Consider the following 18,580-nt stretch of genomic DNA (forward strand, 5'->3'; position numbering starts at 1 on the left):
GTTTCTTTCACAGCATCTTTTTCTGCTGTGCATTTCTGGTGCCGGCTATCTTTCAGTGGCTAATAAATTATGGAACAGTGCTCAATGCAGGTAATGCAAGATGCAATGAACTCTGTGGTGATAATAAAATTTTATGTTCTTGATCATATTTAAGAAGAATGATAAACTTGGATGCCTTAATCTAGCAGATTCTTGTCCATCAGGAGACCAGAGGCTATATTAATTAAAAAGGAGAAAAATCCATGAAAAAAAAAAACTGAAATTCAAACCTCAGTAATTTCTCTACCATGCAGGAATGTATCAGTTCTGATCAGATTATAACAATACTATGAGCATGGAATATTAATTACTTCCCTGGGTTACTTCAGGATTCCCTTGCCCACACTTGTAGCAAAGAAATGCAAAAGTGAAAGATATTGCAATTGACCTGATATGATTCCCACGGCATTGAATAAACAAGACCAAACAGTCATGCTATTTTGCAAGGATCAAACGAGGTAGATCTGGCAAGTTCAACTTGATGATTATGTATTCTACCTACAACCTCTAACATGTGGCTTTAAATTAGATGCGGGGTGCTACAGATTGGAGACAGAGTGATGGCCATTAATGGAATTCCAACTGAAGACAGCACCTTCGAGGAAGCCAATCAGCTCCTCCGAGACTCTTCCATCACTAGCAAGGTCACCCTGGAAATCGAGTTTGATGTTGCAGGTACAGTCCAAATCTCAAGTCAGTGGCAGCATTGGGAGCTGGCCGCATCTGAATTATATTGTTTATGTGGCAAGAAGGGGAATTATTTTTTTATATACTGACCATGTTTTTGTTTAAGGGGTTTCAGGTGTCATTTTGAATTGCACATTGTTTTTGTATTATTCATTAAAATGTCACCACCAGAACAACCGAAAATAAATGTGACATATTGAATAAGTAATAGCTACTATGGAGGTGATTTCAAAAAGTCCTGTTGCCTTTATCCTAACCTTCCCCTCTATGCTAGAGAAACCAAATTCTTTAATCCCAGAAATGAGAAAAGCCTATCGGATCCTTCCCACTGCAAAGAACACAGGGAAGTTATATAGAGAACAATAAAAATTCATTAAGTAAATTTATACAAGCTAGTAGGTAAATATTTGGCCTTTAGTGTTAAAGAGAAATTGCACCAGATACTCATTTAAAATAACAGATAAAGATTTTATTCAAGACTACTTCAATTGGGTCAAGATTATTGCAGTAAGAGAGAGATTGGACTCTACCCTACGCAGCTAGGACAGGTAGGGATTTCTATTAGCTAATGGACAAGGTGAGAGTGAAAGTGTTATTGATGGGACATTTCTAGAAGGATCCTGATTAGATGGCAGCAGGGTAATATCTATACACAGGCTCAGGAATTTTCTTACTAAAACTGAGCTCCCAAGTCATGGAAAAGTCTTAGTCAAGAAGAGGGCTCAGAGGAGTCTAACTAGAATTTGGTCATGGTTGGGAGTCCTAGTTAGTAACTAGCAGGTGTGTGGCTGATAGAGATTGATTCTACTTACCATTTAAGAAAGTTGAATATTCACAGTGAAATTCCACTAACATTCACCTGTCAGTAACATTCACCTTTGGGAAGCAGGAATCAGATAATTCCAACAAATATTTGCTGAATATTTATTTTATACTCCCACACACAATGTAGATATAATAATAGACAGGAAAGGAAAAAAATACACCTGTCTTCATCAAGCATATATTAGCACAGAGGGTTAATTTAGAAAGTAGTGCATATAAACATAGATAATAGTATGTTCTCAGCAGAAAATAAAGCAGGATAGAGGGCTAGAGAATGACTGGGGGAGCTATCTTGAAGGATGATTCTCTGAGGAAGTGACATTTGAATGGAGATTGGAAGTAGAGAAAGTGTCAGCCATCAAAGACTCAAGAAAACGACATTCCAGAGAGGGAGCAGCCAGTATAAAGAACTTGAGCTTGAATAATAGGCTTGGGTGGGGAAGCAGCCAAAAGGGCTTCTTCTGCTGGGGCATATAAAGGGGTAGAGGTGAGAACTGGTTTGGATTTGGAGTTGGGGTTGAAGAGGCTAGAAGGGGCCGCATTATACAATGCCCTGATAAAGAACTAATATTTAAGTCTAATGAAGCCAAGGAGCATTTTATACAGGAGAGTAGGGTAAGCTGATGAATGTTTTAAGAAAGAGCCTTCTGAAATGTAAGGAGGAAAAATTGGACAGGTAAAGAATCATGGTGACTTGACAAGGGGATAGCACTAAGAAGTGGTGACAATGAAATTCAGACCAGGACATGAGGCAGGGCTTAGAGATTAGATATGGAAGATGAAGGGAAGGAAACTATTTTTTTTTTCAAGGGAAAAAAAAAAAGAGTTCTAACCTCAGGCATGAGCTGAAAACTCCATTTTCCAATACCGGAGACAATTGCCAATGCCAAGACAAGCACGACTCTTAATTCAAAAGGCAGCTACTGAGCACCCTGACTAAATGGTAGGCACTATGCTATGTTCAGATCATTGGAAAAGAAAATAGGAGAGATCAATATCCCCAAGAAGTTCATATTCAACTGAACAGGAGTAAGCACTGCTGAAAGACAAGAGGCTTACTGAATTTGTACGGCCACTGGAGGACAGAGGGAAGGGCCCAGGAAGACAACACCTCCAAGAGGCTGGGATTGGGGTCTGGGCTCATGAGCAGGACCAAGGAGTGGCCAACATATATATCAGTGATGGTTATAGTCATGGGGGAAAAGATGAGCATTAGGGAGAGCGGGGTTAAGAAGGTAATTAAGCAAGTAGACAGAGTTCTACCTGATGAATACTGAGATTATAAGTGATAATATGGTAGGTAGCAAAGGAGATAAAAAAGATGACAAATGAGAAGTGGGAGGAGAACCAAAAAAAAAAAAAAGATGTCATTTTGGAATAGCAAAATTTCAAGGCAAAAGACATAGTCAATAATATAGTATCACTGCAGGGAATTCAAAGCAGGAAGGGTCCTTTGTTTTGGCAATTAGAATTTAAAAAAAAAATACTTCCAGGGTAGGTTTAGGGGTGTGAGGGCAGAAATCAGATCACAGTGAGTTGAGTAAGGGAATGGTGAGAGTACAGACATACTGTGTCTATCGTCTGCCTTGGGTTTGGGTTTGGAAAGTGAGGTTAGCAGGAAAAATGCAGTAAACAGGTAAAAAATGACTGGGGTCCCCTATAGGTTCCTTTTTATAAAACTTGTACTGTATTTAGTTATGTGCTCATTGCTCTGTTGTATGCGCCTTATCCTATATTCAATAGTTCTCAAGCAGGTTTCATTTTGTCCCAGGGGACATTTGGCAAGGTCACAAAGTTTAGTCAGAGAGAAAAGAGGTAGGACAATAGATAGAGGGAGATTCGTAGTTCAGGGGTGGCTTATTTCATTTTGTTGAGATTGGAAATATTTGAGCATGGCTGGGACCTAAAACGGATGAGGGAGAGAAAAGATAATTGGCAGAATCAGGTCCCCAAAGGAATGAGAAGGAGATGTTATCTAGAACATAAGTAGACAGTTACCCTAAGGCAGAAGATGGAAGACCTCTTCTCAAGAATTTGAAGAAAAGGATATGAGACTGTAAATACATTTTAAGCTATGTCTCAGTAGTTCATGTAAGCAAATGTGAAAGGGTCTGTAGCTTGGGGAGTTCAAAGAAATGATGTCGGTTTGTATGTGCAAAGAATGAGTGAGAAAACCAACCTGAGGCACATAAAGGAATTTCCAGGTTAGGTGGGGGACCAAGCAGAGTGTGGAAGCTCTGTGTGTACAGCAGAGTCAACCTGCCTGGTGAATATGGATTTTTTTGTCCTATTTCATTTTGGTTTGAGGAAATCTTAGATGCCAAGGAATAAGAACAGAGATACAGAGCATTGGATTAGATCAGAGACTGGGATTTCTAGAGAAGGTTAAATAAAAGAACCCAAATCAAGGAGGTGCAAACCACTGCTGAGAGAGAAGATGAATAATTCTGAAAATAGCACACTAATTACCATGATGATATTTACCAAGTGCTCACTGTGTAGCCTGTCACTTTCCTAAGTACTATGTGTGCATTAGATCATCTCACCCACATGACAGCAATGGCAGAGGTCTCTAGTGTTACATCCTCAGAAAATCAAAGCCCACAGCAGTAATGGTGGGGCTGGCATTTTAACCCTGGCTGGCATTTTAACCCCAGCTGGCTGGCTTCAAAGCCACACTCCACCACTACACTAAAACTGCCTGTGTTTGAAAGAATCTGAGTTGGAGACAGAAAGAATCAATAAAGGATCGGCCTGATAGACTGAGAGGAAAGGGAGGACTTAAGGAACTGGGGTCTCCAGGAAGAAAAATGGGTACATTGAGAGAAAACAGGTTAGAGAGCTACAGCTGGGAGGTTGAGGCCAGTGATGTATTAGAGTTTTGAATTTCAGGGAAGGTTAAGTGAGGCTTAAGGTACTGATGCTCTAAAGTGGAGTGGAGGCAAATCATTCCACCTAGTAGACCTGGGAATGGAGAATGCAGTATGAGGGAAAGACCATTCACACAGTGAAATTTTTCAGAAGAATGTTGGGACTGAAATTAGGAAGGAAGTTGGAACCACCTGTACTTGATATGTGGTGACTGTGTCCTCTGTCTGGACAGTTCTTCCCTGATGTGTCTGGGTGGCTTGTTTACTTTATTCAGGTTCAAAGGCTACTCACTCAGAAAAGCTTGCCTTGACCCTCTATCCCTCTCCTCCTGCCCAGATTGAGGGTTCTTACCCTGATGCTTTGAAATGTGTTATAGATTTATTTATAGTCTCTCTTCTCCAGTAGAAAAACCAAGCAATGTCAGGATTTTGTGTGTTTGTTCATGAATGTGCCCTCAGCACCCAAAAACATGCACAGAATACAGCAGGCTCTTGGTCAGTACTTGGTGAATGAATGAATAAATGGATGAAGAGCAGTTGGGGGCTGGATCAAGAACTTTAGTTTACATCAAGAACTGAGATCACACCCACTTTCTCTTGGGGAGTTGAAAAGAATGATGTTGATTTGCACGTGCAAAGAATGAGTGAGAAAACCAACCTGAAGCACATAAAGGAATTTCCAAGTTAGTTGCGGGGGAATCTAACTCTCTGGGTTTTCTGGTCTTAGAGCTGCTTCTTTTGTAGTTTGTTCTATTTGTTTTTATTGAGAAGTTCTCTCTCTCTCTCTCTCTCTCTCTCTCTCTCTCTATATATATATATATATATATATATATATATTATACCTTTGTTTTATTTATATGTAGTGCTAAGGATCAAACCCAGTGCCTCACACATGCTACACAAACACTCTACCACTGAACTACAACCCCAGCCCCCTTCTCTGACTTTTTATTGTACATTTTGGCCCCATCTTTGCTAAAGTATCCAGCCAGTTCTAATTTCTAACTCCCAGGAAAGCAAATCTAATAGGCCAGCTTAGGTTGAGTATCCTTCCCTTTCAGTCAGCTGTGACCCAGCAGGAACCAGGTAGAAGGAACCAGGGAGAAAGACTCTGTCATAGATGGCAGTGAAGTTAGGGTTTCAAACAGGAAGGTTGCCCACCTCTCCCAGATGTACTTACTACAATGACAGAACATTAGTGGTAAAAAGAGTCTTATACTCCCATACCTTTGTTTGTTTATAAGCGGGGAACTGAGGCTTAGCTGGGCCATACAGCAAAGTGAATCGTACACCCTAAAGCAACTGACTTGCAGACCACATTGCCCATATCGTATCACACTGGCTGTTTCATTAGAAAAATAAAATATGAACAGATTCCTGAATGTCTGCCCTACTGAAAGCCTGTGTGACAGGGAGTTGTGAATCCTGCACACAGTAGGACAATCAGCAGCACCTACTCACTGCATTTCAGTACTGGATTGACCAACACAATTTGACCTTCATAAACAGTATCTAAGTATTACCTTTTGCTATCAATGCATTTTTATTTTATATGGATCCTTGAAATTTGTTCATTGCTTAATGCATACTTAATGTGTATTTTAATATTTGCTGATTTAATGCTTTAATATCTTAAGCTTAAGGTCCTAAAAAATAAGAGCTGCATCTATTAAACCTTCTTTATTCAGTACCCATATTTGATAAGGGCCAAGAACAAGAAACTTAAGGTCATCTTCCCAGCCTTTGTTTGTTCCAGAAAGCAACCCATTTCAGGTGGAGATTATCTACAATAGAACAAGAAAAAAATGTATTCCCATCGTCATTCCCTCCTCCCTACTCATGTCAGACATCACTAATGATATGGCTGTTCTCCTGCAGACACAACATCCAAATTTGAAGGCTGAGGGAGATCAAATTTTTATTGTGTTCTCTAGTTTAACCCTCTTTGGTGAACCTTCCTATTTAGTCATTATTCATCTACTGAAATCTAAAATTGTGTTTTCTTTTTTAAATCCTTTTTAGTCAGTCAATAACTTGGGACAGTTGATAGGAAACCCCTGGATGTAAGTGGTTTCAGGATGGCCCTGTCCTGGATTCACTCTTAATTGTCTGGATGTGAGCTATTCATTTCTAAACTTGTTCCTCAGAAATAGTTTATACCCTGATATTACTTCTCCCACATTGGGTCTCAGAGACTACTTCAATTTTATAAACATTTTAAATGACATAAAGATGGTTAAAAGCTTAACTCTGAATATACTTTTGCCCAAATCTTTCTCTGTAAGTAGATAGTAGTACACAAACAACATCATGGTAACATTAATAGAATTTTTTTTAAGTCAAAAGTGCTCATAGCACCATCACTCCAAGAAATAAAAGTTTAAACTCTTTACATTCTTTTACCAAAAATCCTTTACTATATGTATAATTTTATAAAGTTGTAGCATGAACACAATTTACATTTTGCCTCATTTGATTCTTTTAAATACCAAACTACCATCAAATATGTCATGTCTAACTTGAAATTTCTCCTCTAACTTTGAAGTTATTTTGTTGGGGGAAAATATAGCTTTGTTCTGGAAAGAAGTCTCAGTGCAAATCCTATCAAATGATGTTTATCACCATTGCTGGAGTCCCGTGCTTTCCTCTGAGGGGGGGCAGTTAAACATTTGCACTCCTCACAAGGGCGCCCAATGGATGAATTATGATATGGTGCTTATCTCACTGTGCCAACAACAAATGCTTCAGGCAGAAAATCAGACCAATGGGAAAGAAGCAAACCTTTTTACCCAAATGTGTTTTTAATTATAGTATTAACAAAGATAAAGCAAAACCAGAGAAGTGCAAAATAATCACTTGGGAGTCTAGCAAAATAAACATCATCTGTTCTCAGAATTATATTTATTTACTCTAAACCTGTTGTTTTTCCAAATATTGAAACCTTTTCCCCCTTAGTTTTTTTTGCTTATAAAACCTCAAATTAAATATACTTTTGCTTTAACAGCCAAATAATTATATAAGGAAAAATTACAAATATAAAACAAATCATGTGGGCATTTAAGGATTAAAATGAAGCCACAGCTTGATCAAAGAGATTCATTGGTTGATATTTATTTATCATTATGAATATTTCACATTTTATGTAGTCAAAGTGATCCATTACTGTTTTCCAGGAAGTGATAATATCCCTTCCAATACCATTAACAATATTAATCTTGGTCAAGGTTCCCTGCTTTAAAAATTTATAAAAGCAAAAGGTTGCTATAGTAACTATTCTAGATCAGTGTTCTCTGGCCCTGTTGATTCTAAAACCCTCACTTGTATTTGTATAAGGACAGTGTCGCAGGTAAGATATTATAACCATACAGAGATCCATAAACACAAGCATACAGTATGCTCCCCTCCCCTTTCACAGAAAGGCTTTTCTTAAAACAGTCTTTCTCTCTCTCTCTCTCTCTCTCTCTCTCTCTCTCTCTCTCTCTCTCTCTCTCTCTCTCTCTCTCACACACACACACACACACACACACAAAAATGGGTTCCACAAGTTGTGAGGCTTCTTATGCCACATGCAATTATGGACCACATGTGTGCTCTGTCCACGTAGCCAAATCATTTATTCATGCTGTGCCTGTGAACACTCGGGTGGTAGATTTCTGCTGGTTCCCATCCAATTTCTTCTACTACATCAGTGTGTTCTTCCAGGGTCTTTCGGTTTCAACAACAGAAACGCACTCTAGCTAGTTTCGACAGAAAGGAGGCATTTGCTAGAAGTATAGCTTGTATTTCACAGGCAGGAGGGGCTTTAAGCAGATGCCAAGGACTACGGAGGTCAAACACAGGGCCCTGCCTCTAAGACCAGAGGCTTGATGCTCTCTCCTCATGCACACTTGTCTCTTTCTTCTGTCTATCTGCAGATTGACTATTGGTGCTTATGGGCAAAATGTGGTCACTTTCAAAGGCTCCATCTGCCTGCCACTGTGATGCTAACTCCAAATTCTTTAATAGTCACTTTAACAAAGAAAGAAGGGGCCAATTAGCCTTGTTGAAGTGAGGAATAATTCAGACTCAGGAAAGAAATGTCTTTAGGAAAAGAAGGATTTGGAGAAATATTTGGGAAGTACTTGCAGTACCAGTAGTCAGGCAGAAAAAAAAAAAATCTATGTGTTTTTGTTTTTGGTTTTTACCTTCTTCATTTCTCATTTTCTATCCCAGTATGTCAAAATTAGTTGATCTTTTTTTGAAATCTATTGAAAGAAATGAATAATTTTATCTATTTCAAGTCTTGTTGGAAAAATGAGAAAGATAAACTCTCAATGAATAAGTAAACCAATATATGTGGGTTCACTTCCTGGCACATCAGAGTGTTAATTGGGGGCAGCAGAGAAGCCACCACTGGCCTGGTCTTGGAAAGAGTTGAGACTGAGCAAGTGGAAAAGGTAGCCAATTCCCTCCCATCCCTTAGAGGTGAGTTGAAGAATGGAGGGAGGAGACCAGAGAGAGAAGACTTGTCTGCACCACTGAAAAAGGTAGGAGTAGGGGGTGGCCTTCTAGAAGTCTGAAGACTGAGGGAGCCCAAATTTTTATTGTGTTCTCTAGTTTAACACTCTCTGGTGAACCTTCCTAATTGCAAGATCAGATTCTGGTCTCGTAAAACGTTGACTGCCTAAACTTCTCGTGGGAAAGGGCAAAAGGCCAAGAAGAACAATTGAAGTCAGGACAAGGAAGGGAGCACGACTTCCAAAAAGTCCAATCCTGGCTTTCACCTCTGCTGTGCAGAGACTCAAAATGTGTTAAACATACAATTAAGAAATCGGACTGGGAGCCTGAGGGCCTATGCGTTCTGTCCGCATCACGGATGCTGTACTCAGTTCTTTTCTCTGGGTGAGGAGCCAGCTTAGAGCAGAGCTGATGAAGCTGTAAGAGGGGGCTTAGTTTGGCCCATCCACAATCCCCGCTTCTGCTCACATTTCCTTTGTTCTTGATGCCTCTTCCTGCACTTTTCCAAAGTCGTCAAGAAGGGATTTTTAGTCTTTGGCAACTTAATGTGAGTACATGTTCTCCTTTACAGGTTATTTCCATGTATCCCTAATTAAAGCTTTCCCAGACTGTTGAAATAATTTCAAGAGTATACTTTAAAATATGTAACAATTTCTTCTCCCAGATAGCGTCAGATCTTGGTAAATCAACTTAGTTCACTCAAGGGTTGAGAATCAGCCAGTGCACTCTAGTTCTCTTTGAGTTGCTACAATACTAGTTTCCCTATTTCTATACTGGAGGCCAGTATCTAAGCCCACTTCCAAATTGTTCTAGGGCCTTCTGGTCCTGTCCGGGTCCTCCTGAAGTCCCCAGGATTTAGAGACTATTGGGTCACTCTGGCTGCGTTTGGGGCCTCTTGGTCAAGTCACTCTGTCTCAACTCTGCAGTCAGCATTCAGTATATAATTGGTTATATGGCGAGGTACTATTCTGATTGCAAAAAGTTTTGAATATCATCCTTGTTTTACTTCTTTGATTATGCTTTTCACTGTCAACACTATAAATTAAGTCACTTCTCCACCCCTACCCCCCGGATCAACAACTGTCCCACCAAACTCTTTGTTCTGTTTTGAAATTACAGAGTCCGTCATCCCAAGCAGTGGGACATTTCACGTAAAGCTCCCCAAGAAGCACAATGTGGAACTCGGAATAACGATCAGCTGTAAGTAAAAGTGGCTGCTTTTAAAATATGATGCTGTAAAGACATTAGAAAATTGGGTTGTTGGGTGGTTTACAGGCGTGGCACATGTTTTCAGCGTGAGGACCCGAGTGTTGCTGTCATGCTGAGAAATGGTGGAGTTGCTCAAACCTCCAGCACTTACTCACCTTTTGAATGGGTCCAGTTACCCAAGCTCTCTCTGATGTTTTTCTTTATAACATGAAAGTGGATATCTACAAAATATAGTCATTAAGTATTACATAAAATCATAAACTCCCATACCTTGTACAGTGTCTAGTAAGAAATCAGTAAGTTTTTAATAAGTATGTTACACCTCCCCCTATGAATAATTAGAGGAGCAGAAAAGTGCATATAAATTCTTTACATTTTGGTATATTATGGATTAAGTTTTATACTTAATCAATGCAGTAAACAAATGATCACATTTATTTACTTTCAAGACCATCTTCTTGTGTCTACTGTGACTCTATAACCCATTTCACAAAACTAAAACAAGGTCCCTTCTTTGTTAAATCCCTGCATTCTTCCATGGCATTGAAAGGTGTGTTGGTAACCAAACGAAAAGAAAAATCAGAGTATATAAATGTGTTTCATTCCTTTTCTTCCTCAGGCTCTCGTTTCATAACTCCTTTGGTAAAAGGACTTTAAAAATTTCAGCCCCAGTGGACTTTCATAAAATGGAAATTTAGGGGAGGGGGCTTGTCCTTTTAATATCCACAGACTCAGTTCATCCATAAATGCCCCAAGAAAATGAAGCAAATGATCAGTGCATAAAGATGAAAGGAGCACAGAGCAATGACTGTGACCAGGAGGTGGCTGCCTCAAGAAAGAATGATGAGGTTACATGAAAGGGCTTTGCCACACTGTCAGATAGCATTTTTGTCAGTGGTTAAAGTAAAATAAATAAAAGGAGTTCCCAATTGGGCAATATGAAGGGCGACTGCCCAGTCCCACTTTGATGATATAAATTTAACACTAAAAATGCAATTTTATTTATAACTGATAAAACACGAATATCTACCGCAGCACTAGAAAGACTGGTTCTCCAATTCAGAGTCATGTTAAGAATAAGAAACCATATATATGAGAGGTGATCTATAGCCCCCCCATGAACCAGAGCAGCCTATTAGGAAGAAAGTAGAAAGACAAATGAGATTTTGGCGGCTCCATCCCTATTTTAGGTGCAACTAAAGTCATTTGTACTCTAAATTGGGTCTCTCAGCCTCTTAGAACTCTGTGAAGTAAATATGGTTTGTGATTATTCTGTCAACAGCCGTGGCTCTTGAGATTGAGGGCACATCATGACTTACAGTCCCCAAAACATTTGGGGTTCAAGGTGGCTTCTGCAACCCCATGTAACTTTAAGGCAGTTCATTTATTCTGTTGATTCCTTCCATCCCTTCGTTCCGTCAGACCAGGCTGCTCAGGTAGTGTCTCTTGAGGTGTATAGTGTGGAATCTCTTGGCTCTGCCCAGAGACCTGCCTGCACTTGTCTTCTTTTTCTTCCCTTTTTCTACCTTCATGCATTCAATATATCCTGTCCTCTGTGTGTCTGTGCTAAATTTCAAGAGTAAATGCCCTGTCCAGAAGATGCTTCCTGCCGGTGGGTATTTTGAAGCCATCAGCTCTATGGAAACTTCTGCTGATTATTTTACGTTCACATGTTTTATTTAGGAAAATGGTCTTGTATTATTTTATATAATAAATTTATTCTCAAAAATTAATATAAATAAAAACATAATGTATTCAGTGTCCATCAAAAATAATCCTGTGATATATCTTTTTCCAAAAAAATAGACATTTATATGCTCAGTTTGAGATGGAGTTATGTACATGCACTTGCACAATATTTGTTTATTCACATGTAGAGTCATTTAAAATTATGTCTTATGATGTTTTTGTGTGTGTGCCAATCATTACTGCTGAAACTGACTCTAACAATAATAATGGCAAAAACCCAAACTCCTGCTCTCCAAGAATGGCTTGAATTGTAGCCAGCCACAAGCAAATGCTATTTATGGAAGCTGGAAGTGCTGTGCCACTCCTAGATGGAGAAGTGATATACAGGCCTGTCACACATGCTTGTCAGCCCTTCTAGAGCTATGGCTCCATTTATGTCACTAATCATCACCATGCTGAGTTTGTGTCTCTCATGGAACATGCATATATTTCGCCAGTTGAGAAAACACAACTTGCTATAAAAGGGGGAAAACAAGGCCAGAATCCATTTGTGTTGCTACAAAATAGCAAATTCGTGGTGCCTGTCACAGTCACTGGCACATACAAGGTGCTCATTTAATACTTGTATCTGTTAAGTGAATGAATAAGAAGTCTTCATGAGCAAACAATGTTCTACTAATAGTAGCCCTCCAAGAAACAAGCCCTCACAGGAGATGATGAATACGCATGCTTGTGCGTAGACTGTTGCATGAACTGAGGAAGCCTTGACTTGGACAATGATCACCTGATTCCCTCCCTCTGCCCCCAGTTTCCTTACCTATAAAAGGGGTACATATTTCCTCCTGCATAGCATTGACAAGATTAAATGAGTTAGTGTATGTAAAGTCCCTAGAACATGTTGTGCACCCTCACGAGTATTAGTATGATGACAATTCTTCGTTACTTTGCACATGGAGCCTTTTGAAATATTTTAAGCACACCTCCAGACCATAAATTCTAGTGTCCACTCTAATCATACCTCCTACGTTAGGAAATCCAGGGGACCCACTTCTCAAACACACACGGGTATTGAAAGTGAAACTGAGGCATGATAAGGGTTGATTGATCTTCCTCACCATCTTTTTACAAAATCCCTTTCTATCTTCTTCACCTTGTGAAAACTCAGTGTACTAAAGAAGGGCCCTCCATCCTGGAAACATCCCATCAAAACCTTTATGATTCACTCTCCAGGCTTGATCGACTAAGAGTCCCTCTGAGTGGGAACGACGTAATGGGCAGTTTTAGACTAATTTTCTTAAGTTCCCACTGAAACACTGATAGAACATTAGCATCAGGCATTACTTTTATGGATGTTATTGCCTTATTATGGAGGGATTTACTGTACCAAATAAAGTGGATGCAGTTTGGAACTGGAAGCCACACCCCAACACCCTCATACCCAGCCAGCCAGATCATAGCTGTTACCTTCCTGTTTTCAAGACAGAGAACCCTGGTTGTCTGTATCATGTGCCTTCATCCATAAAGTCCTTCTGACAATGGATTTCTGGGGTTTATAACTACTGTATGCTGTGCCTAGCACTGCGCAGTTTTATACCTTTTCTTATTATATCCTCAAAGCAATCCTGGGATATCTGTCCCCATTTCATAGACAGGACAGTCTGGTTCAGCTGTGTAACCTGCCCAAAGACCCTGAGCTAATAAAGGGCCAAGCAGGTGCCAAATCCATTCCATCTGCCTTAACCTTGGCTTTACTCTCATGGCACCTCTCAGCCCTGTCGCCATCTGATTGATGAACCTTCCCAGATTCTGTACCAGAAAAGCAAAAGGCAGCATTTTTTTTTTTTTTTGAGTGCAGCTAATTTGTTGCATTTCCTTTTTGGTTGTGACTGAATTGTTTGCAGAAATAAAGGCTTGCTTTATTTTTTTAGAAAATCATGAAGTAGCCTTTATGACAAGCACAACAAATCTGTCATTCCCCCGCTAAGTCTTACACACATTTAGAAGAGAATGGTTCATGGGTTTTGCCAATTTTGCAATAAAAAAACTACTCAGTGCTCCATTTCAAATCAAATAAACTGGTTTACTTTCCATGCATTGTGTATATGGTTGCAATTAAAGCAAAGCTTAATGAGAGAGACAGAGCGACAGGGAGTTTCTCTGTTGTAGTTTGGTTTCTTCATCAGACTCTTTGAGCCAAGAGCCTTCACTAGCAGAATAAGTTCCACCAATAACTGGATGTTTCAGAATAGTCTTGAACCATTTCATTGATTTCCATTTAATTTCAGAATTCACAAGAGTTCACTTGTCTTCAAAAACAGGAAAAGTTTTCAGACAGTATCATTTCCTCCAACACATTTTTTCCTTTATGTTGTTTTGATTTTTGTTTTGTTTTGTTTTGGAGTGTGGGTTTGAATCTAGGGCCTTGTATATACTAGGCAGGCACTCTGTAGCTATGCCCAGAACAGTTTGCAATTCTGGATTATGACATGAGTGAAAAATGGTAGATGCTTACATTTCTCTAGAGGAATTGTATCAAATCTTTGAGTGAAGGTTTAAATATTAAATTAATTATAGCAAATAGAATAGTTTGTATTCTTTGCCAGAAGCTAAGTATAATGATTAAATGAAGTCTCATTAGTATTTACTGTGAACTAATTTAGACAGGTATTGGTATCTATGTTTGCCTCTTTTTTTTTTAATGTAGTGTTAGATATTAAACCATCTGTTCTCCTGCATAAACATTTTCCTGTAATTCAGATGGGATTATGGGATATGATATGGTTCTATGATTATTATGGGTTGATCAGACTGTTTATCATAAAATCTTACTTCAGGGACCTTCTAATGGTCCCTAAAAGTATATTATTCCAGGCTTCAGGTCGGCCAAACATCTCTCAGAGGCCAATTGTTTTTTTTGAAAATATTGAATATGGTTACTTTAGTATCAAACTCTTATTAAATTACATATAAACTTCCTAAGTCAAGATGATTTTTTTGTACTTATATGGACTATAACTCATTTCCAGAGATAATTCTAAGTAAACTCAGTTCTACTTGGTTTTCATATTTATCACATGGAAATATTCCTAAGAAAATCTATAAAACCCAAAACTGACTACTGTGCAGAATAATAGTTTCGTCTGCCAACCTAATCAAAGTTGTATCAGAATATATGAAAATTTAGTTAACTAGCAATAAAATATTTACTACAGCCATTAAAATAGTCACATTCCAGAACATTTCAGAATGATATGAATTTGTGAGCAGAATTTAAAGATTTATAGCACAACTATCAAAAGATTTCCTTCTGGAGAAAAAAAAAAAGGAACTTCAAATTAGCACTTCTCCATTCTGTCTCCTGGTATGCTTGAGTAACAAGACACATCCCCATCAATATGTCTCCTCTCTGGAAAAAAGTGCAGGACAGGGTGGGAGAAAGGGTCACCTGTCGGCACCACTAAGGGAAGCCCCAGTGGATTCTAATATTCTCCTACTGAGGTATCAGTCTGTCAGGTCCTCCCTGGAGAATCACTGATTAAAATAGATTTAAGCCTGATGGACAGCTCTCCAATTGCTTTTTCCAACTGCAACCTTAAATGACTTTGCTTTAGGTTTTCAGTTTATAAATAACAAACATTGTTATAGATATAATGTACATGTTTTCTAATTCATTTGACTCATAATGTTTGCTTTGCAAACAGACTCTAATTGCATTAATGAAAGTTATTATAAATCAGGGAAAATGTACTGGGAAACCATGGATATAAAGATATGATTGTCCTATGTTCATTATTACAGCACCATCAAGTAGAAAACCAGGGGATCCCCTTGTCATTTCAGATATCAAGAAAGGGAGTGTGGCACACAGGTAAGGAAATCATATTTTCTGGTTTATTCCAAGATCTCTCTTAATTTAATCAAAAATGACCCCTTCCATCCCAAGGCAGATTTTGCTAATGGATCACTATTCTCAATATTATATAGGCAGTCCCTATTAATCAATCAGATTTGATATCCCTGATAGCAATGGATATGTAGATATTCCCCTTATATCAATTTATTTCTGTACCCAAAGCAGACAAGAGTCAGCAAAAAAATGTTTTTCAGGCCCTTTCATGAGTTTAGTGTGGGCTCTTCTTCACTGATCATCATCCACATTGGATTTTCCAGCTAAAACCCTGATATTAGCTCCAATTATGAGAAGTCTTCCTCATAGACATGACAGCTGGTGGAACATGTTGCTAAGTGTCCTCCCTGGGCACACAAGACCCTTGAGCATTAAGCAATGTTCATGTCTTCTATTTGGCCCATATGTCATTAAAATAAGGGAGTCTCAAACTTTTATTTCAGAGATAAAAATACTTCTTAAGTGACTGAAAATACTGACGTAAGACTATTAGGTTTCCTTTCATTTTTCCATTAAGGACTTTTTTTTAAAAAAAATCCCATTTATTACACAATCATGTCATTAAAAAAGTAGTTTAAAATGCAAAAGGAAGGAAGGACATTGTGTAAGTTAAAGTGGATAGGTGTATAGGCTCAGCTGTTGTGAAAAAGAAATTTACCAATTGCATGGATCAAACAAAACAGAAGTTTGTCTCTCACATAACAACTGGGAGGTAGGCAGGCCATCCAGACTGGGAGTCACTGCTGGGGGAAGGTAGCCATCCCTCCTCCTTGCCAGTCATCTGCCTTTCCTAAACACAGGCGGGAGGTAGGCATTGGGAAAGTGCTAAGAGTCTGGAGCATACATTTTTTAGAAGGTTACTCAGAAAAACAAAGAGGCAAATAGATGTTAGGAAACAATTAGCATCCTCTAACAAAGATTTAATGCACAGAGGACAGTTCTTGCAAATATCTGGGTCCATACATGTATACACATACAAACACATATACACAACATTCTCATTATTTTTCTCATTTCATCATGATCCTTAAAAACTTTCAACAGACCTGTACTTGTCCATTACCGGTATTAGATTCTAAGAGACCACTTTCTAAAAAACTAGCATCAGGTTCACCTGTACCTCTTCTCCCTACTCCAGTCACAGGCAGAAATGTAGAGATTCCAAGTCTCAGGTTCCCTCCAACTCTGTCCCTCCTTGACTACTCCCACTCTCTCATCCTCTCCTATTGCTTGATTTCCAGAGACCAAAACAGGTACAATAGTGTGGAAGAGCATAAGGAATAGGAGGTCTCTGCAGACCCAGCCCATTTCCCCTCTTCCCAGGAACCTTGGACTTCCTTAGTGAAGCTTACATGGATGTCCCCATTTAACTGACAAAAGCATTTTTAAAACGTTGTAATACTCTACAATTTAATGTCACATCAGCCATCCCAAACAAGGCTGGAAAAAATGGGGTTTGTCAATACGTGCAATTTAAAAACAGTTTGAAGACACTCTTTTCCTCTGAAGATTACCATAATGCTACATTATGCTTAATGCCTCTTTAAATGGCCTGCTTAAGCGTTTGTCATTAGTCATGTGTCATTCTGCATTTACTCACAGAACTGGAACTCTGGAACTTGGGGATAAATTACTTGCAATTGATAACATCCGGCTGGACAACTGTTCCATGGAAGATGCAGTTCAAATCCTTCAGCAGTGTGAAGACCTGGTGAAGCTCAAAATCCGCAAAGATGAAGATAATTCAGGTATTGATAGCATCCTTACTTATGACTGATTGTTCCGACTGCCCATTTGTCAAAACGTAGTAGTGCTTGATGTTTTACATACAACAGCTGGCTAGAGACATTGCAGCACTTTTTTTTAATGTAGTTAAAAGAGACTTTAAATTGTGCATTCAGAGTATCATATAAATTGTAAATAATGGTGCTTTAAATTAAATAACTGAGGTATTTTCACTGTACATATTATTGTGTTTGTATTAATTTTTCAGGGTGAAACTAAATCATCACCCAATATCCCCTAATACAATGGAATTAATCATTTCCAAGTCTTGGTTAATATATACATTTCATAATTATATCCATAGTGAATGTTGCATTTTTACTTAACTTTACAGACATTTTTCCATTTACAAGCCCTTAATATCTGTTTTTGTTATTTACTGCCTGTAATTTATTTACCATTCTTTTATTCTTAAATTGCTTTCAATTGCTTCATTATCGTGGATAGTACTCTCATAGATATATTTATGCATAGATACTTTTGTTCCACTTTTCTTCTTTGGAATTATTTTCATAGAAGATTGCTGAGGGGGAAAAAAAAAAAGAAAAAGAAAGAAACTTGTGATCCTTGCACCATGTTGCTTTCTTGAAGGGCTATGTCCATTCTCAGGTGTCCAATAATAGCATGTGAATACACCAGGAATGGAGCAATGCTTCTCAGAATCTAGTAAGCCTCAGAATCGTCTCTGCAGCTTATGAAAACACAAGTTCCAGAACCCTATCACCAGGTGGGGCCTGGAATTCTGCATTTCTAACAAACTTCCAGGTGATGCTGCTCAGTCGTGCACTTTGAGTTGGCACTGCCAAGGGATCCCATTGTCTATGATAACAACTTAGAGCCAATTTAAAAAAAAAAAAGTTTATTAATTGAAAAAGTCAGATTATGTGGAAAATTATATAAAATGATAAATATTCAAAGCATAAGCATTTAAATTTTGCCAATCTTATGGGTAAAGTCAAGGCCTTTCCTATGAATAGGATTCTACTGAGTATAGTTGCAAATCTTTGTCTAAACTATACACATATAATTCATGATTTCCAATTTTATTTTACTTTTAAAATTAAAAGTATTT

The 18,580-nt window shown here is 38.5% G+C and overlaps 1 protein-coding gene across 22 annotated transcripts in view; it reads left to right on the plus strand.

The window, feature by feature from the left end:
• The window catches only part of Grip1 (glutamate receptor interacting protein 1), a 666,343-nt gene that overhangs the window by 595,087 nt on the left and 52,676 nt on the right, over positions 1 to 18,580 (plus strand). For all 22 annotated transcript variants that reach the window (XM_078053199.1, XM_078053198.1, XM_040280352.2 and 19 more), the window contains 4 exons: positions 569 to 714; positions 10,038 to 10,118; positions 15,615 to 15,684; positions 17,326 to 17,471. In XM_078053199.1, the coding sequence (XP_077909325.1) occupies positions 569 to 714; positions 10,038 to 10,118; positions 15,615 to 15,684; positions 17,326 to 17,471 (443 nt within the window). The remainder of the gene's footprint in view (positions 1 to 568; positions 715 to 10,037; positions 10,119 to 15,614; positions 15,685 to 17,325; positions 17,472 to 18,580) is intronic.

The sequence above is a fragment of the Ictidomys tridecemlineatus genome, chromosome 6 (genome assembly GCF_052094955.1).
Source record: "Ictidomys tridecemlineatus isolate mIctTri1 chromosome 6, mIctTri1.hap1, whole genome shotgun sequence".
NCBI lineage: Eukaryota > Metazoa > Chordata > Mammalia > Rodentia > Sciuridae > Ictidomys > Ictidomys tridecemlineatus.